This window comes from Daphnia pulex, chromosome 2 (assembly GCF_021134715.1).
Source record: "Daphnia pulex isolate KAP4 chromosome 2, ASM2113471v1".
In the NCBI taxonomy this organism is placed as follows: Eukaryota; Metazoa; Arthropoda; class Branchiopoda; order Diplostraca; family Daphniidae; genus Daphnia; species Daphnia pulex.
In genome coordinates, this window is record NC_060018.1 from 3,593,876 (window position 1) to 3,614,288 (window position 20,413).

The window sequence follows — 20,413 nt, forward strand, 5'->3', positions numbered from 1 at the left end:
ACATTTACCCGTGTGTGTGTGTGTGTGTGTGTGTGGATAACTCGTGTAAAGGGCCAGCGAGCTCGGATAGATTTAGTGGGAGAGATAAGAGTTTATGCAACATACATACAAAACAGAGGTGGATGGCTACACTACACATCTCCCGCTGGTTCTATCCACTTTGATGTATAATACAATGCCGCAAACGGATATATCTACGACCAGCAACGACCGATTTGATCGCTTCATCATATCTCGCACGAAATCCATCACAAAAAGAAAAGAAGCGAAACGATGGCAACTCGGATAACTGACGAAAATGAAGAAGTCAAGAGGAAAAAGGAGCCTCGAGGATCGAAATTGTAATTGCAGCCAAAAGATTTTCACACTTTATTTTATTTTGTTTTTTTTTCGGTCGCGCCCTTTTTTATCTTTTACATTTCATATCTGTGTGAAAGCATCGCGATCTGCTGGAAGCTGACCCGATTTTTTTGGCGTTTTTTTCTCTGTGCGTAAACGTCGACACACGGACAAAAGGAAATAAGAATATTCCTCAGCTTGTCCGCGCTGGCCAATTAGAGCTAATGCGCCACATTGTTCGACCTCCTCTCTGATGTCGACGGCTGCTCATCTCTTTTTTTCTTCGTCACGGCTTCATCTCTCAGTCTACGGGACATGAGCATTTTCCTAGTCTATACCTTCTCCTCATTAAGCCGCTTTAGTAATGAAGAGACTGGGCAGTAGGAGGGAAAACATCCTTCCCATGACAAAATCTCTCCTTATTCTTTTTCCTTTTGGGTTCTCATATAAGCCGACGAAGTATAAGGGGGCAAGAACAATCACCTGATGACAGTCGCTTGTGTATTTGTGGTTGGTGTGCTGTGTGTACTACCTGACGGGGGCCCAACAGCGAGAAATGTTCAGCAGTCATATAAAAACTGGATAGAAGAAGAAAAGAAACAAGATTTTGCGCTGATGGGTTCACAGCGGGTTGTCGCTGGGAAAACCAAAAGTTTTTTCTTCTTTCAAAGTCGAAAGAGATTTTCTTCATTCCGTGAACAGCCAACAGCGTTTGTGTTAATAGAATATCTCTTGGCCGGAGAGCAAAAAAGAGTCAACAGAAAAGAAACGAGCCTTTTGTCCAGACAAAATACACACATATACACACACCGAAATTGTTAAAAAAAAAAAAAAAGATCTTATCTTATTTAATGTGTGTCGAGTTCCACAAAGGCACAGCTTTTTAGCAGTTCTTTTAAGAACCCCTTTTGAACTGCGTTGGTGCGGAGGGGGTCTTTTGTCTTTTCGTCTTGGGTTAACAGTGTGACCCCCTACCAGTGACCGGAGGAGTTGCGTCAGTCCCCTCTAATAATTATTTTACGATCCTCCTCCTTCATTTTCTTTTCTGAGATTGTTTTCTTGGAAAAATAAAAATAATAAAGTTTCTCGGTCGAAAACAACCATAGAGAGTTGTCCCTATCTCACCTTCTATTTTACAAGTCCAATAGAAACAGACAGCAGATGGAAAACGGACGAGTTCGTTTGGTAGACTATAGAAATGAGAATCAACTATATCCCAGGTCCTGGACGGGGAAAAAAAAATATTCGAAGGAAATGCAAATGACGTGTGTGTGTGTGTTGCGCTCGGACTTTTGTGTGGAATAATTATTCTGGTGGCTAGTTCTTTTTAGCGTCGATAAAGCTGTCAAACTCCGAGTGTCCGATATCGTAGGAAGTCGAGTGAAAAAAGAGAGAAAGAAAAATACATTGACACAGTTTATGTTTTGTTTGACCTAAACACGGCAACAATAGTCTTATTAGAATATGCACACACGATGTGTGTGGGTAAATAATGGTAATGTATGTAATAACTACTAGTGGTAGCTCCTTTGTTATTTAGGGAACCTGGCATACTGGGACTTTCTCACAGTTAAGACACAATAATTAAAAATTGGGTAACCATCTGACATTCGAGTTGAATTGATCGACGACGTGGAAAACTACACGACGACGAACCCGTACGGCACGTCTGTTCATAGAGTTCCATTCGCTGTACTAATAAACCACTGCTATATGCACACAACAGTATATAATAACGACGACGGCCACAGGGCATTAATGGACCAGCATATACACGTATAACTACGTAACAGAACAAAAATGGCAAGAGAAAGGTTTCCCGAGACCGCCGTGCATAGGTTGTGGTTTGGCGAAATGTGTTGCGCTGGAGCAGAAAGAAAACAAAAATAAAAACGTGCACAGGTGGACAAAGTGAACGGAACAGAAAAAAACAAACAAAAACAAATAAGAGAACGTGATTATTTATACATTTAATTTCTGACTACCGTCAAATTATTTTTTTTTACATTTCAGATTTTTTTTTGTGGGGTTCCAGCCGAAACATTTTGACTGTGTCGTGCAACACGACAATGACGCCAGCAATTACGGAGTATGGAAAAGGACGTCGTCGTCATTATATATTGCACACACGCTCCGATGAATTCGAGACGAAAAATTCTTTTGGCTTTTACTGGAATGAAGGAGAGAAGACGATTCCCAAGGACTTTCACCTCTTTTTTTCTTCCAAGTAGACGTGCCTGTTTGAGGTTTTTATTTTACTGGTGGCCACAGACATGTCGCCAAATGAAAACAAACGAAAGCCATTGATCCGCAGTCGAGCGTGAATTCAAACTCTTTTTGTTTTTTCAAACAGAAAAAGGGATGGAATAACCGGACGATGCACTTTGCGTTTGGTTTGTTTCATTTCTCTGATTTCCCTCGACAAAAATATATTGTTGTGTGAGGAAGAAGAAGAAAAATAACTGATTATGGTCAAACGACGTGTTTTGGGGGTTATTTTCCTTTTTCTTTTTTTCTTTTTTTAATGCTGTGATTGTTCCTAGTTGACCGCCGAGCAAATCACTGCCGGCAACGCCAGAGGAATTGTCGTTAAACGGCAAATGACGGGGGGTGATAGGAGCGAGGACCCACTACCAGCTCAGTGCCATACAAGAATCCGTTCAGATTGCTGCAGCTAGCTCCGAGTTTACATTGCCAAGTGTTTGCTGGTCATCCACCTGTCAGCTGTGCGGTCTAAGTGGACAAATCCTAAATATCCCCCCTCCAGCTAGTTTGTTTCTTCTTCCCAAAAAATTCCCTGGCCACAAGTTCTCAAATTATATTCCGGCAAAAGCAAATACATAGGAGAGCTAGCTAGCTAGGCTTATGTGTCTAATATCATAACTGGCAGTGTATAACACAAGTGCTCGAGAGTAGCTTTTGTTTCTGCCGATAGAGCATGATGGACTCGTCTGCTAGTGGGTACACCCCTCAGCCCTCACCATGCCCCGAGGGTGTCGGTCTGTACTCTCAAGTGGAGGCAACCGAACCGCGTGGAGGGCCAACCCCGAGTCCCCGACAGTAGCAGTTGTGAACGGCTGGCGAACAGACGTACGTTATTTTCATTCCACTAGCGTCGGTGTGATTCGTTAGCTTTCCATTGATTGCATTTTTTGTTATCTCTTTCGAATAAAAAGAAAAATATTCAAGTGCAGCCAATAAAAATTTGGACCATTTTTCACGAGACACTTTTGTGACGTCACTGAAAAGCATTTAGCCACCACCTAGCAGCTGTGTCTGACCGAGTTTTTATTCGTCTGCATTGACGTGGGTCGAACTTGGCGGGACCCAAGTGTCCACACAAACACGTAAGATACACACACACACTCTCACGCTGGCAAGAAAAACAAGTCATTCGAGTTTTTTTTATTTCGTGCAAACCTGAAACGGTGAAGTGTTTGTGGATTTCGTGGCCCCCCCTGTTTGTTCGGCTGTTGCCAGCGCGTGGCCCAGTCGATCAAAAAAGACTAGCTGAAGGATCTACACACCACCGAGGGCATACGCTACACAGACGAACAGGTGAGTCACATGACAAAATAAATCCCGCAATCACAGTTGGTCTCAAGTGAAGCGTATGACTGTTATTATTATGAGAGTTATTAACCTACTAGTAGTATTAAGATGATTATTGGCGGTACGTTTCCTTTGTGGCGCCGGTTTTTCCCAGTAGATGACCATTTTGTTGTTGTGTGTTTGATTACGACGTCGACCTAGTTGGACGTGGATGGTCGAATAGTCGTCGCCGCATCGTCTTACTTGTTGTTACAAAACGAATTAAGGATATACCGCCATTTCGCATTTCTTTTTCCTGTTATCGATTGACTTTTTTCTTTCGTTATTCTTTTCCGTGCGGTTGTCTGCTGCACAAGGCGGAAGAATTAACACCTGAGAGGTGTACCGATGGAGGAACTTGGCTTCAATTTGATGTTGTGAAATCCTAAACTTTTTCCTCATCCTCGGAATTATTGGTGTATATCCCGAGGGCGTCCAAATTTTACACGCGGGAATCTCAACTTTCCAACGACGATTCATAGTTTTTTTTTTGTTTTTAACGAAGAGAAAATTAATAAAGTAGATTTTGCTACGGTCGAAGCGATAAACAAAGTGACTCAGTGGCTCATGGGAAATATTATCAAAAAGGAGAAAATGATTAAGAATCCTCAACTTAACCATCTGACACTGGTTAAAACGAAATGAAACCAGAAGAAGCCAAGTTTTTTTAAATGGGAAAACGCGGACATAGAGTGGGAGACCCATGTGTAATTAGAGACCCTGGTATCTCTCCTACTACTACTACTACCCCCTCCCAGCGTGCTCGCGCGCCCTTTCGTGTATTTTATTTATTTTATCATTTTCTTTTTCTTTCGTGTCTGCTGCTGTTGCGCGGTGGACTATAGAGCTAGAAATATCTATTCTTCCAGAGTTGTATAATGTCCTCTCTCTCGACTCCTCTTTTTATTTTTAATTTTCACGGCAGGGGTTTTTATATAACATTTGGATATAGAGTGAAGATCGTGGAGAGAGAAACAAAAAGAAGAAGGAAATAAAAAATGGTTTAAAACACTAGGGGAAAAGCTATGAAAAGAGATTTTTCTTCTTTCAATTTCAATTGGGAAAAATAGAAATATATATAAAGAAGAAGCTTGTTGATGATGGCCTTCTCTGCGCTGGTCGGACACGCCTTTCCCGCTCGCCATAAATCTACTTATTATTTCTCTCTTCTTTTCATTCGTTACTTTCATCTTTTTAAAAAGCTACAGCGACTATCTCTACTACCCCACTCTCTCCTTATTTCATCTCTTAGTGAGGAAAGTGTATGGCTCTCAGCTGTCACATGCGATGGTTCGAGAAAAAAAAACGACATTTAAATCCAATAGGATATCTTTTGAGAGAAAAGAGATCCGCAGCGCCTTATACGTTCAAAAGTCTCAAGTTCAACCAAACGAGACGAAGCCTTAATGGATGGGAGTTGTCCCTATTCAAAGCGTATGCAAAGCATGTGTGTGTGTGTGCGAGGCTGACGACTAGTTCTTTTTTTTTTATTGTACCGTTGATTCTTTTTTCTCTCTATCCTTTCCGTTTTGGTCAGCTGCGACACGAAGCATAACACAGCATCCCCCCCAGTAGAGTCACCTGTCCATAATCGACGAGAAAGATATGAAAGAGGTTCTCTTCTCGCTCGACTACTACCCCAAATTTGGGTGGTTTGTTGTTGTGTGTGTGCAAACGGGAATCACGGATGAGAGAGAACGAGTTTTTTTTTCTCGGTTGTATATCACCATTGAGTTTGACTCTGATCCCTTCCGCGTCGCCAAACCAATCAGCGATCAGCTGTACCGAGAAAACACGGGGACCGGTAACTGTATAATTACATGGGACATCATCAAAGAACAGGAATCTCTCTCGAAAGAGGAGATTAAACACATCGCGCCAAAAAACAAGAGTCAACCAGCGACAACTTGAGCTGTTCCTGGTTGACTTGCTCCACTTTTGAATCTTCTTCTTCTTCTTTGTCATCTGCAATTTGGAAATGTCCAGAAAAGAAAACGAGTTTTTTCTCTTTTAAAAATTGATGAAACATCCCCCAAAAAGAAAAACACTTGAATATACGTCACTTTATTTGAACTTTCAAGTTCATCCGAGTTGAAATAACTGCATCGCAAACACCCGGAATTTCAGTTTGTTGAAAAATCCGTTTACGGACACTAACAACAAAAACTGGCCCGGAGTTCCGTTAAATTTTGTGTTTGTGTCGCCTTTTTTTTCCCCCCAACCATCACTGGAGTAGCAGCTCTGAATTAGATGCGCGCACGCCTTCTTCATTTCCATAAAAATAAAAAAAAAAGGGAAAAAAGATAAGAAAAGAAGCTGTATTTCATCCTGCATTAGTGACTCGTAAAAATTGCCGTTGAGAGCTTTCTTCGCCCGAGAAAATAAATATTTTTCTTCCGAACTAAAAAGAATAAAAGAATGAACCGTTTGAAATTGCAACTGACCGTATACGCCGAGCAAAAGAAGAAAAACCAAATCAGATATACCAAAGAAAAAAAAAATCGTTTAAACGTTCAACATGCAACCGGATAGCACCATGAAAAGAGAGCTTTTATAGATATACTGGTAGATATAGTTTTTTGGCCATCACAAGACAAGGCCGTACCCGAAGACATAGTGCGTCTGAGCACGAAAAAAGCAGCGCCGAGTTTCGTTCAATAGTTGTATAGAAGCTGCTGTGGTTAGAGGTCTCCATTCTCTCTTATCTGCTTCACTTTTGCCCAAGTAGAAAGGCACAAGGAGGCAATAAATAATATACCTGGAAAATGAACGTGAGAAGTCGAGAAACCAACTCACGGAATGATGGCGATTCTTTTATTGCTTTTCAGCCGCTCCTGACGCTAAGATCCGAAAGATGAGGAGCTCGCTTCTAATATAGACTTCGCCTGCGTCACGTCCAGCTGCTCTCTAAAAGTCCATGTTTTGGACCGTTAAATATTGGGTAATATCTGCTGGACGATCTGCCAAATGAAAGAGAGAACCGCGTTTGTTGCTCGAACAACTCTCACGAAATTGTGAAAAAAAGGGACACCGGACCCCATTATTCATTTATGGTGATGAATTTCTCGAAATCTTTCTTTTGTAGGTCTGCCAATGATGTTTTACTGTAAAAAAAAAATGCCCATCGCCATTGTTGTTGCAATTCTCCTTTGACGACGTCTTGCGGTTCAAAACTTGTTGGTACAAAAGTCACGACCGAACGATCCGTTCCCCTTGACCGACCTATAGTACTATAAGACTGGGACATTGTCATTTTCAAAAGAAAACGAAGGACTTGTTATCGGATCGATTTTGTTATTGAGGCTCTATCTTTTTGAAGTTTAGAAATTGGGTATAGAAAGTCTTCAAGAGAAATTTGTGTGCCTCTTCTTTTTTGAAAAAATTGGCGGCCGTGTTTTTTAGGTGTAAATCATCGATGCCGACTGCGGTTTTACCAATCTTCTCCTTGTTCCGACACCCGTTTAAACTCCACTGCATTTCTCCTTGTCCCTTTTTGTTGGTGTTATTTTATTTTCCCATGAAAATCAAAAAAATTCATTGGGAAAAAATGGTCCCGCTGTTCGATTGGTTCGGTTAATGATGTGAACGCCGCTCGTCCATCGAGCGCGGCTTATTCTTGGCATGTCTATACGTGTGTCTTTTTTTAAATACATCTAGAGACATTAATCAATGCCCACCCTTCTCGATATTAAGTTTCTTTGTGGGTTGCTTTTCGTGGGTGTTTAGAGCTTCTGGGCGTTCGGTAATGGCCGTTTCTCAAATTATTCTCCGTTTACTATTTGCTGGAGAAACAACCAAACCTCAGACGAATTGAGGACATGGAAGGAAACGCACAAAAAGAAATATCGATTGGGAACAATCGATGATTCCTCCTTTTTGGTCAACACTGTAGAACATGTACATATTCTCTGAAACAGAAAAACGAATTCCACTAGACACTAACTGCCCCCGCAACGTAGTCCAAAAATGGTGTAAACCTCATCTCTCACTTTTCTCACGGGCCCGAGGGCCGCTTCTATGTGTATCGTCCGTCATCATCCATCAATAAACAACCTAGTCTGTCGGCGACATATTATAGACCACGACGTTGATATCGAGCTGCATTTTACGTCTACGCCTTCGTTATATAGAGTCGCCAAAAGACACAGTTGATCGGCTGCTGCTAGCGGCGGTGGGTCATGTTTTTGGCTTTACTTTCGGACGACGACGGCGATGGGCCTTTTTCCTTCCATGTCCCCAATGACGTGGCGTTCTCATTCGTTCGGCTGGAGCGACACGCTTCCTTACACCAGAAAGGGAAAGAATAGCTCTACATAGATATCGATACGAATAGCTAGCGAAAAGAAAACGAGACAATCAAGCGGAGAAACTCATTTTTTTCTTCTTTACTTTTGGGATGATGGGAGGGAGTATAATATATATCTAAGAAGGCGGGCTCACAATTTTCTCCGCCGTTTGCGTTTATATATTTTCCTTCTGTTATTTCGATTTGGAGCTGCTGCTTTTATTTTTGCCGTTTGCGTGTTGTTGTTGTATGTCGTGCATTGTTGGGACCCAGCGGAGCGGAGAGCATTCAAAAGATTTCCAGCTCCTTTATTTAGGGGATGTACAGCAGCAGCAAACTGGGGAGGGGGGTTTGTTGTCGAAGTAAACGAAAGTTTCTTTGACCCTTTTGTTTGTCTTGTGATCGAAAAAAAAAAACTTTCGGTTCAATCATCAGAGTAGCGACTGCTGATGTTTTGTTCCACTTTTAGATCTTCTTCTTTCCTCGAAACTTTTTTATTTGTTATGATTTCCTTCCTTCCATCGATCGCATGCCGATGATGAGAGAGTCGCATACCAATTGTGCTGGTTCGCCCTGTTATTCCACATCGTTCCACGCACAAATCTTCTTATTCGTTCTGTTGTTGTTGTCAAAAAATATGATTTTTTCGACGAAGAGAGTATTAAGGATGACTTGTCTTCATTTCTCCACTTAATTTTGTCACGATTTTCTCTATAAGAATAGACTCTCGAGTCTTGTTCGTTTTGGATTCCCCGGCGGGGACCACCCATCCAGTTTGACGGAGGTAGACGATAACGACTCGAGAGTGGCAGGAGGTGGTGCAGGTCTACCAGAGAGATATGCCAAGGACAATTCACATGATTTTCTTTTCAGTCCCTTTTTTCCACCCACTAAAAATATTTACGTATAAAGAAAAAATCGTGATTTTGACCCGCTCCCGAAATGCGCCAGACCAAGAAAACCCGAAAGTGAACGAACGAAAAACCTCGAAAAGACCTTTAATGATAATAACTCTTACGCCATTTTCGGGAGACTAGATAGTATAGGAACTGAGTTATGATTTCCTTTCGATTTATCTCTCTTAATTCACCATCTACTATTTATTTTTTGTTCTCCCTCCTGTTTTCCGTTCTACCGTATAACCCAGCTAAACATCCCATTTCCACTCCCATATCCGGTTGTACTTTTGCTTTGGCTGTGTGGTTCCGTCACGTTTGTTGTGTCCAAAACTAAAGCAAAAGAGGAAGAACACGTATATATCCAACCCCAACATTTTTACAGTAGCCACCCCTGTCGTTCTTCTTCTTCTTCTTTTCGCTTGTGTGTGGCGCGTTCACGCAAAGGTCGTAAAATCCACAATGAAAATGTGTCCATAAGAAAAAGAAATGGACAATAATAAAATGAAAAAAGAGAGAGAGAACGGAAGCGAAAGGTAGAGTGAGTTTTCTCTCCATTGTGTGTGTAGTAGGCACGGTGGGGTTGCGGAGGGTGGAAAAGCGGATGGAAGACGGGTCTCACATACTAAAGGCGAGGGGAAGAAGAATCCAGCGGATATGTGGATAGTAACGCAGCAATTATTTATATACGCCATCATAGTCGTCGCTCGCTACCAAGGTCTGGGCATGGGAAAAGAAACCAAGTTGTCCTACATATGACTGTACACTGAGCTCAAGTATAGTGTGTAGTCGGAGCTGTTGTTTAACTCTTCATTCATCCATTGGCCTCATTATTTCCCATTAATGGCGGCTTCTTTTTTTACTTATTTTGGCAGTTCTTACACACACTATATTTCTCCGCTGGTCAAAGACAATAACCTTCCCTCCGCCCAACAACAACAACAAACCCACAAGTATGTGGAGGTTTCTAGTTTGGTCGGCAATACTTAATGGAGCAAGAGTGTATTAGAGGGAAGAAAAAAAATCTCACGGTCTTCATCTCTTGCGGTCGAGTTGGTTAAGTGAAACGACGAGTATGTGTGTGAGACCCTGCTGTCATCCGTTTGATGCTGCCCATTCCTTCGAAAGGAAATCGATCCTCCATTTTTTTGTTTTTTTCCCACTATATCGGCTAAATATAGTCCAACTCGTTTGGGAATCGAAGGAAATCGATGGCAAATGGACGGGAAAGACACGCAAGGTTTTTTTAAGGTTTTTGATCCACTAACATGTTGTTGGGAAATTGTCTCAAATTCCTTTGTCCGTGCAATACACTCTTGTTTTTCAGTATCTCTATTTCGGGCAAGGCCAACGGAAACTGAAATATCCACAAAACTAAATCAAACTGATGATGAGGTAACTTCGAGGGAGAACAAGGCCGGGCTCTTCGTCGGAATTTTTTGTTTTTTCTGACCGACATCGTCACGATTTCACATTCGAAAAATAACAATAGCAACCCAAAAGATACCGGTCCCCCCTATATAACCAAAAAGGGAATTTCGTTTGTTCACCGGTGAGAGAAGGAAGATGAAGATTGTGAGCCATTGGAGAGATAATCATCACCATTATCGTTTGTTCTGCGTATTCCGTTTTCTGCTTGATGACTGGCCGGACAAAGCACCGCCATCAACAGAAGAGCGAAATTTGAAACCGTCGACCCGCAGACACGTACGTATATGGCGTCATTTCGCTTCAAGAAATCCGAAAAAAAAACCCTGTCATTAAAGTAAAAAATATGAGGTGGATGAAGGGGCGGTACAGGAGAATGAAAAAACAAAAAACAAAAAAAAGCTTTCATTCTCCCTCTCTCTCTCTACGACATAATTGTTGGATACGACTGGTATTGTCTATATAACTCCGTCATACGACTCGTTATGTATTCCGTTTATTTGAAGAACCACCCCTCGTACGTTCTACGGCTAAGCCCCCGCTCTTCACTAATATTATAAGGGTCTTAAATGTATTATATTCAATCAGTTTCTCCCGAGAACTCTCTCGAATGGGGAGGAAATCTCTTCCAATCACAGAAGAGCCCACGAAGAGAAAGAGACGGACACGCTTTACTGCGTTCTGACGGACATCTCAACCTCGCCAGCATAATGAAGTGTGTCTATTGCAGAGCTAGGCACCACATATAGAAAGTAGAATATGTGTTACTGATGTGGTTTTGTCTAGATATATATTCTGTTTCTTCGGTTGAGAAGAGGAAATCCGATCTAGATGATACGGAAAGCTATTTTCTATCTTTCTTATACTTTCGTTTCTTTTATTTTCTCGTCTTCTTCTCTCATTCGTTCCGCACGGATCATCGAAATGGAAATCATTTCCCCCCTAGTCTTCTTCTCACATTCCAGGAGACTCTGAATCGTTTCACGAATGAAAGTTATGCGGACGGTATTATTTTTATCCGAGCCGTGACAAGAAAGAAGAAGAACTGGAAACAACAACTACCAAAAAGTGTATGGGAAAACACGTAACAATTTGTAGAAATGCCGAGACAAATGTTTTTATAGAGAACGAAAGTTTGGGTCGCCGTTATTATTATCCCAAGGTTTTATTTTCTCAGAATGAGAAATGTGATCATATTATAAAAGAAGAGACCATCAACGACGGGAGAAAAGGGTAGAGGACGATGATGATTTAACACGACAGCCACCAGTGTGTTGAAGGATTGACGCAAAGGACTCGTTTTAAAAATTGCCATTAAAAAAAGAAGAAGAAGAAAACAACGGAAGATGAAAGAGACAAAGAAGAAGGAGGAGACTTTGCCGGTGGTCCGTTTAAGTGCCGCAAAAATGTCTAACGACGTGCGATGTAACGACTTTCCATCTCGGCGCGTTTGTCGACTTGTAATCGAAATCGCTCCGTCCGTTGGTTTCCCAGTTAAAGTATAGTTAGTTATGGCTGTGTAGAGACTATAGTACCTCTGAGTCGAGATAGTTATTATACACCCCTGGTACCTATCTCCTTCCTTGGCTCCGGTTGTAAATGGTTCAACAAGGAGAGAGATGGGGAGGTGTAGGCTGTCGCCGGTCTATCGACTTGTAACATGAACACAAAAGAGGATCATCATTACAACAACTCGAGACTTGATATACGAGCGACACATCAGCCGACTCTTATTTTATTTTATTTTTTTTCTCCTGCAAGGAGAAGCTATTCTCGAGGGTTTGTTCTCCTTGTAGTAGAAGGAAAAGAGGCTAATAAATATTGCAGTACGGCACATGTATTATATGTACCGCTGCTGGGTCGGGGAGTGGCCCGTGCGATCTCTCCGTTGTCCGCCTAAACTATTGGGGGAATAAATGTAATAAGATGGAGGCGAAGAAAGAGAGAGAAAAGGGCAAGTAACAGCAGTTGAGATGGAATAGACATAAAAGAAGAAGAAAAATGAAAGGAAAAAAAAAAGTAGAAAGAAAGAAACAGCTGTCGGTTACGTCAAGAGGGAGGCGTGTAACAATAGACGAACGGCAAACCATTCCCGGCACAAGCTGATGGCAACCAGAAGTTCTCTTTCTCCCATTTTTATCTGATCGTCGTGTCCATCTCTTTTCATCCACATTTCTACCAAGTTTTTGATAGAGAATGAAAACTTGAGGCTGCGTGGCACCACCCGTCAGAGACGCACGCCAGGTGTGTCGCGTCAACTCTCGTGCCATTTTACTTTTTAACAATAAAAGAAGCAGTAGCTACAAGGACAGCCAGTGAAAACAGCCAAGACGACGGCCCGTCTCTTCTGCTGAATAGCACACACACAACACAGTATACATGCTGAACGTGTTAATTTATACACAAACAGCCATCCATGAATGGCTATCTCTCGCCACACAGCAACCAGCCTCTGTCTTCTTCTCCTAATGTATTCCGAAATGGGTTTCAAGTTGAGAGTCTCTCTCTTTCTCTTTTCTCACTAAATTCTTTTTTTTTTTCACGTGCCCGCCCATCATCTGTATACCCACATGCTCCTGCTGGGTTTCTTTGGACTATTCCCTTGCAATAACGATGATTCGTTTGAATATTATTCGTTATTTTTGTGATGAGCCCCAACGATGCTATTGAAACCTGACTGCTGAGAGAGATATGCAGCACGGCTGGCTCGTGCTGATTTGATTTGGCAATTTGGATGCGCGGAGAAAGTGAGAGTTGACCTCATCCTTTAATATTTTCCCTTTTCTTTTTATTTCTTTTTTATTTTAGAAGATTTTTCCGTCTGGCCTGACGCAGTCGCCATGAGACTGTTCAAGCGACGTGTTTCCGACCCAGCGCCGCAGTTGGTCAGTTTGGCCGCCATCAATTCGGAGATGGACCAAGCTGGTGGATCCAGAGTCACAGCCAATAATCGACGGTACAGCAACAGCAGTGATGACTACGCCGATTATCAAACAGTCACGGCCATGCCGGCCATGGTTGTCGTCGATGATGCCCCCAGGAAACGTAAGTCAATCAGCATCCACGTATACTTATTCTATTTGTCTCATCTTCTATTGTTTAAACGAACACAAAAAGTCCTGGATGTTGTCCCTAATAGATGTGCCAACCCACCTCCTTCATGCCAGTCATATAAGTAATCCTGTTTGGAGATCTTTAGTGGCCGCCTTTCACCTTTTTTTTTTCTCTCTCTCCGTGCATGAATGTAGCAATCATGTTTTGTCTTAAAATGTGCCTTGGTATCTTTTCATCGCCCTTATTATATTGGGCCCGTTTCTCCCTCCTTGTGCCATCGACGTGATTTCTCTCTTTTGATTATTATTTGAAAAAAATGTCTGACTCGATCACGATCTTTTCTCTCGTTGCATTTCGCAGCAGCGGCAGGTTTCCTCACGTGGGGTAAGCGAATGGGCAACAAGTTGGAGCAGCTGAAACGCGGACACTCGAGAGAGCGGTTGGCTCCCTCCAACAACGGCTGTAATAACTTGCTGGATCAATCACTGTCCAATTCGACTTGCTCCTTGAACGCGCTTAGTTCGTTGACGTCATCGCCGTTCGCTTTGGCCGTCAGTCGGAAACCCTCGTTCGATTCGTCGTCGACGACGCTCAACGTCGAGACGTGTGTCAACTCCCAGTTGACGACGCAGACGGTCAATCGTCGCAACAAGATGCCCAGGCGGCCACCGGCTGCCAACAACGGAGGTGCCGCTTCGAATTATCAGCAGCAGCAGCAAAGGAGATGCTCGACGGGGACGTCGTTGTCGTCGAAATTTCTCTTCAGGAGTTCGTCAACATCCCAACTGTCGTCTTATTATCGGTGCGACGATCCCAGTGAAGATTTGAACGCCAGTGACATTCAAACCCCTCGAAATCCAAAGTCCCCGACTAAATCTTCTGCGCCTGTGCCGATCCCGACAGCCGCCTCGGCCTGTTCCACCCCATCCACCAGCCACCGATCGTACAACAACAACAACAACAACAACAACATGAGCAGTGGCTATCTGCCCACCAAGACAGTCAGTTGCGAGAATATCCCCAGCATCTCGGCTGCCAGTCTACAAGCGGCCCTGCAGAAAGTCAAAGTGACGGACGATTCCAATGTTGTTGACCAGCAAGAAGTCTTCATGGCAAACAACCAACAACAACACCAGCCGAACGGTCACAACAATGTGCTACTACCCAGCAGTGGTTCCAACAGCCGGTTCCCTTATTCTTTCTTACGATCGCGTTTAACATCTCTGCCGGAAGAACAACAACAACAACAACATCAACAACTTCCGTACTCGGCGGCGCCCGTGTCCGTCCCTTACGACGTCAATCAGATCAAAGCGAAAATGCATCAAATGTACACGGATTCAGTGACGAACGGCGGCGGCGGTGGATTGTCGCCGACGAAATTGCGGCTGAGCTCGTCGACTTCGTGCGTCTTCCGTGAATCTCTCGGTTGCATGGGCGTGGCGCCAGCCTATCAGCATCCGCCGTCTCATTACGGCAGCAGCGTCCTCCTGCCGCTGACGCGACAGTCGAGTACCGTGACGGACACGGACGCCGACAGCGGAATCGAAAAAGAAGCCTCGTCCGACTCGAGTTCCCTTTACGGCTCGGATGTGAGCAGCGGCGGAGGCAACAGTTGGGAATTGTTGGGCAGAAGTGGAGGTGGCAGCGAAGAGCGGCACGAATCTCCATCATTGGCGGAAGCCAGCCGGAATCCGTTAGCGTCGCAGTTGTACAACAATCGAAACGGCTCCGATTCTCTGGTGCCCTTGTCACTTGCATCGCCGCCGGCAGCAGCAGCAGCAGCGTCAACTCATCATCGAGGCCCGCCGGAAGCCAAGCCCTCGAGCCAAATCATCGGTGGCAACAACAACAAATGGGACTACCGAGAAGTGAAGCATCGCATGAGATCGAGGGCCTCGTCGCTCGACAACGTCAAACTGGGCGAGTCGAGGAAATGGTCGCTACCCTCGGCCGGCGGTTCTGCTCTGCTCAACTCGGCGGATCAGCACCAGTCACCACCGCACCGGAAATCGTCATCAGACTCCGTCCAAGCGAAGAGCCTCAGCCATCAGGCTCCTCTGGCGGCGGATCCGGTTACTCCTCCCACTTCATCCAAAGGGACCGAAAAGAAGTTGACCTCCTTCCTCAGAGGTCATGTGCGATCCGTTTCCTTTGGTCGTGGGGCGTTGACCTTGCCCGGCCGAAAATCGTCCAGCTCCCAGCAAAAAGTCAAATCCGAATCAACAAGCAGCACTGGATCGGCGCCAGAGGCGAAAGCGGCGCCACCGTCGGTTCAATTCCAGATCGGACACTCGACTCGTTACATTCCGGGCCGAGAAAACGAAAACAATTGCAGCAGATCGCCGTCATCCCTTCCGCCCAGTGGCGTCATCCAGCAGCAGCAGCAACAGCCTCCGCCTATGACCAAACAATACCGACTATTGCGGCTCATCAAAGACGAGAGCGGCGAATTGGGAATTCTCATCACATTGAAACGCGGAGTGGATGGATCCCAGCAGGGCTACGTCATCGGTCACGTAGAGCCCGGAGGCGTGGCAGACAGGTACCTACCGTCATTCCTATCAACTAAACTAGTTTCCATTAGACAATACATAAATATAGCGGAGAGCCCATGTAGTAGTCTATACTATCTTATATATATATGACTATTAGAACGTAGCCAACCGTGTGTGTGTGTGTGCACGTATAAACGCGACTAGCGGCGCGAGACGCACGCAAACGACTCGAGACCCTGGTATAGTACAATCATCGTCTCCGTATCTCGAGTTGTATAGCAGCAGAAGTCGTCGTCTTTCGGAGCGGAAAAATTCGTTAATGACGTCCTACAATGGAATGCAGACAGGGGCAACTGATGCCGGGGGATCCTGTGCGGTCACGGTCTTTTTTCTTGCAATCGGGGATGCTAACCCATCAAACGTCATATTTCTTCTTCTTAAAAAAAAAGTTTTTATTTGGTTCCCCCCACGTCGTATTAGTGTAGTTTAACTGTTTTGTGCCGAGTCTTTTGTCATTATTCTCATTTCCTTATGATTATCATTGGGGGCCCCGTCTGTTTTTCAATTTCACGCTTTAACTCAATCAGTCGAAAGTAGCTTTTCGGTAATAAGAATAACGAGCAACAACAACATAACCAAAAAGTTTTCCTTCGTGAATGCCTTTTGCCTCATTCTGCGTGGTCATAATTGTCGAAAAACTACACCGCCGCCACTAGTACGTACATGCATGGGGCTCCTCTTTTCTTTTTTTAAATATATGAACATTCGTCGTTGAGTATAGGCGCAACGAGTGTACAGCAGTATAACTAGTGAAATTGTATAATAAGGCTCGACCGGACCGCCCGGTTAATCACAGAGTAAAAGTTGAATAAACTACCGGTTCCTCTTTTGTCCGTGTGTGTGGCCGATTGTTGTGTGTACCCCACACAGTTGTGAACGGATGGAAATGTTAATCACGACACTTTTTTCTTTTCTTTTCTTTTTTTCCCCCCGGGAATAACTCGACAGGGATGGCAAATTACAGGTCGGTGATGAGATTGTCAACGTCAACGGCAAGCGATTGCGAGGCATCGACGTCGAAGAAGCTCGACACTTGTTGCGCAGCTCTCCTCGCGAAACGGACATTGTCATCGCTCGAGACGATCGTCCTCCGTCCGGCGCTTCGCTCACCATGACGTCGAAATCGCCAACTCAGCGGACCTTGCCGTCGCCTTCGTCGTTACCTTCACCTTCTCTTCCGGCAGCGTACGACCGGTCCAGCATCGGGGCCCATTTACCTCCCCAACACTTGCAGGCCAGCACTCGGCTCTGCGGCGATTACAGCACTTACACGGAACTGTCAGCCCTGCGGGAATCTCTCAATTATCCGTCACTGTCCACCGCCGGAAGCGAAGACTACGAGGAGCCGGACTATGTCCGTCTTCCGCATTCCGTTGATTCCAGCGCTTCTTCACCTGCGCCACCTCCTCAATTGAGGGCCAGGAAACAACCGCCGATTACCCGTCGTGAAAGTGATGCCTCGACTTCGGGACTGATGATGATGCCGTCCACTTCGACGTCGATATCCAGCGGCGACCGGGTGGACGGCGGCGGATCGGCCCAATTGCGCCGTTCTCGTTCACTTTCCACGGCCATTTGCGAAGTGACATTTTCCAAAGGATCACGCAAAAAGAGTCTGGGATTCAGCATTGTCGGCGGCCGTGATTCACCAAAAGGATCTATGGGCATCTTCGTCAAAACGTAAATTCAATTTTTTTCTTGCTAATAGCTTTGGATTTAAATTAATTTCAATTCTCTTTATGGGGGCGGATTGATTAGGATTTTTCCCAGTGGCCAGGCTGCCGAAGAAGCTAAATTGCTCGAAGGTATGTAAAAAGCCCACGTAGCAATTTCGAGTTCTTCTTTATAGTCGTCCTTTCTTTTCTTTCCATTTTTTCAATAATCAGCTTTTTTCTTCCTTTCTTCTGAAAAGGGAGGATCTCGACTCCTCCCCCATAACTACTACTAGCACTATACACTACATGTCGCCTTCTTCTTTAGAATTTTTTTTTTGATTTATGATCTAACCATTTTGGTCTTGTCCTTGGAAATTCGATCGCCAGGTGATGAAATTCTATCCGTCAACGACGAGTCCCTCGTCGGTCTCTCGCACGCCGAAGCCATCGCCGTCTTTAAGCGAATCAAATCGGGCGATGTCGTCCTCACCGTCGTTCGTAGAGGTGGCAACAAGTAAGTTCACGAACTTTTTTTTCATGAAGATTTATTGCAACCTTCGGAAAACTAAAAATTATTTGAACCATTAGGTACGGAAAAATGAAATCGATCGACACGCTCGATAAACTCCCCTGAACTTTTCCAACCTGAATTGTTTTTAATTAAATCTAAATTAATTACTTGTATAATGTTGATACATAATTTTAATATTCTTGAATAATCTATTACATATGCATACAGTCTAGGCTACCATACTCAGAAAAAAAAAAAACGATTGTTTTTTTTTGTGTGTGTCTGTGTTGTAAAAATAATTGCGCACGTTTTTCTTATTCTTTTTTGTCTTGTTGGTAATAATATTTGAAACAAACATTTTTGGACTTCCGGAAGAGGTTATAAATATATATGGAACATTTCACTGTATACGTTTTTTGGTGTGTTGTATCTGTATCCCCCCCATCCTTGCGTGTAATAACTCGGGTCTGACTCGTTGAATAAATGACTCGTTTCCTAGTAAGCCCATCAACCTCGAAGAAAAGCGCACAAAGCCCCACTTATTGCATCAGCCATCCTACCATAGCCGGGGAAGGCTATATGCTTAGCCCCCGACGGCTATCTCCGGGTACATGTTTGATACAAACACACACACACACACACAAAAAGGGAATTTCCATCTCTGCCCGCCCACTCTCCCTTATTCTAGACGAGAGCCGAGTTTTCTTTTTACAAGAAAACGTAATTGACTGCCATCGTCGCAGTCCCTTTTTTGAAATTTATTAATCATTCTTCTTCTTCTTCTCCCTCTTCCGTCCTTCTCCGGCGCTTATTTCTCTCTGTCCACAAATTCCGTGTTGTGCACAAAAGGGTCCGGAAACCTCAAAGTTTGTGTCGAGTCAAAAGGAAAAAAGAAACAAGTTGAGAGAGAGAATGGAGGATTTGTAGACTTGTGAATGAAGAAGACAAGACAAATAATAAAAAAATAAAGGTGTTTCGTGTGTACATACCTGCAAAGTCTCAGGGTCTTTTGAGGAAGAGCGACAGGAAAGGAAACGCTCATCATGTGGGAGGAGCATTAAAAATGCGCCTATAGTTCTCTGCGGCAGTGAGTGTTTATATATTTTCACGCACCACAGATAGTATATACCTTTGATCTAAATAGAAAGCCTACCTGACTCTTATTTTTATTCTTTTCAGGCTCTGATTTCAATTGCCGCGCATCCGTTGGGAACGGAGAAATTACCTAAACAAAATGGTCTCCGTGTAGTAGCAGTAGTAGTAGGTGAGCACTGTCTACTGTTTCATCGCACTGCTTCTGTGTGTTAACACATGGGAAAGTCGGTTGAACTTATCACTAAACTCTTCTTCTTCCCCCTTCTTTCCCCTGAACAGAAACTTCCATGTGTGTGTGGATGATGGTGATTAAAAAGGCTGGAGCAATTCTCACGGTTACCTTCTCCTGCCTCTATATCAACCAGAAAACGACGTCCTTTTCAGAAAAGAAAAAGACGTCGAGCCGCGTGTTACAAACGCATTCAAAAAGGTGAAACTGTCACTGGAACTGGAAGACGAGGAGAGAGTTGAGTAACAAAGTTCAAGGTGTTGCGACCTTTAGAGAAGAGAAAAAAAGGCAACTCTTCCATCCGGGTGTGAGTTCATGTCATCACAACTCGTATAACAAAACTTTTGTGGGACCGTTTTCCCTAACATAATAGTATCAGTCCATGTTTAGATTCACGACGTTTTCCCTTTCACTCGCGACGAATATCGACATCATGTGGTTCGAAGGAAATCATTTCAGTCTATGCAATCAAGCCCTGCAATCTAGATGAATGCTATCATGCTGATGATGGCCTTTGTTTGGCCCTTTTTCTCGCCTTGACACAAAGGATTTAGCTTTGTGTACTTTGGCATGAATATTGCTGGGACTTTGGGTTTCTATACTCCCCAGCACTTGCGGGGCGTCGTGATTGCATTCGTTTATAAGCTTATACACCATTATGTAATATTTTTCATCGCTTTTTGTGTCGAAATATCTTATTGGATTATTATTATTCCCACTCGTGTTGTACATTGACTTTGAATACATGAGGGTGTAGTGTACTATTATAGTA

At 43.8% G+C, this 20,413-nt stretch overlaps 1 protein-coding gene across 3 annotated transcripts; it reads left to right on the forward strand.

Moving 5' to 3' along the window:
* Window positions 1–2,982: 2,982 nt before the first annotated feature.
* Window positions 2,983–18,819, forward strand: LOC124188443. Of its 3 annotated transcripts, XM_046581077.1 has the most exons (8): window positions 3,027–3,686; window positions 3,774–3,897; window positions 13,348–13,584; window positions 13,954–16,138; window positions 17,100–17,831; window positions 17,910–17,956; window positions 18,194–18,320; window positions 18,395–18,819. In XM_046581077.1, exons 3-8 carry the CDS (start codon window positions 13,380–13,382, stop codon window positions 18,438–18,440), a joined length of 3,342 nt encoding a protein of 1,113 aa, XP_046437033.1. In that variant the 5' UTR covers window positions 3,027–3,686; window positions 3,774–3,897; window positions 13,348–13,379; the 3' UTR covers window positions 18,441–18,819. The 3 variants fall into 3 exon arrangements, with proteins under 3 accessions (XP_046437034.1, XP_046437033.1, XP_046437035.1); XM_046581078.1 differs by having other exon boundaries at window positions 2,983–3,897; XM_046581079.1 differs by having other exon boundaries at window positions 3,399–3,897; window positions 13,351–13,584.
* The last annotated feature ends 1,594 nt before the right edge of the window (window positions 18,820–20,413 follow it).

Excerpts from the sequence above, each read along its gene's own strand:
- LOC124188443 (XM_046581078.1), top strand. The coding sequence starts at position 13,380 with ATGAGACTGTTCAAGCGACGTGTTTCCGACCCAGCGCCGCAGTTGGTC. Across the intron at positions 17,832-17,909 it reads ATGGGCATCTTCGTCAAAAC|GATTTTTCCCAGTGGCCAGG; the intron begins GTAAATTCAATT and ends CGGATTGATTAG. Across the intron at positions 17,957-18,193 it reads AGAAGCTAAATTGCTCGAAG|GTGATGAAATTCTATCCGTC; the intron begins GTATGTAAAAAG and ends TTCGATCGCCAG.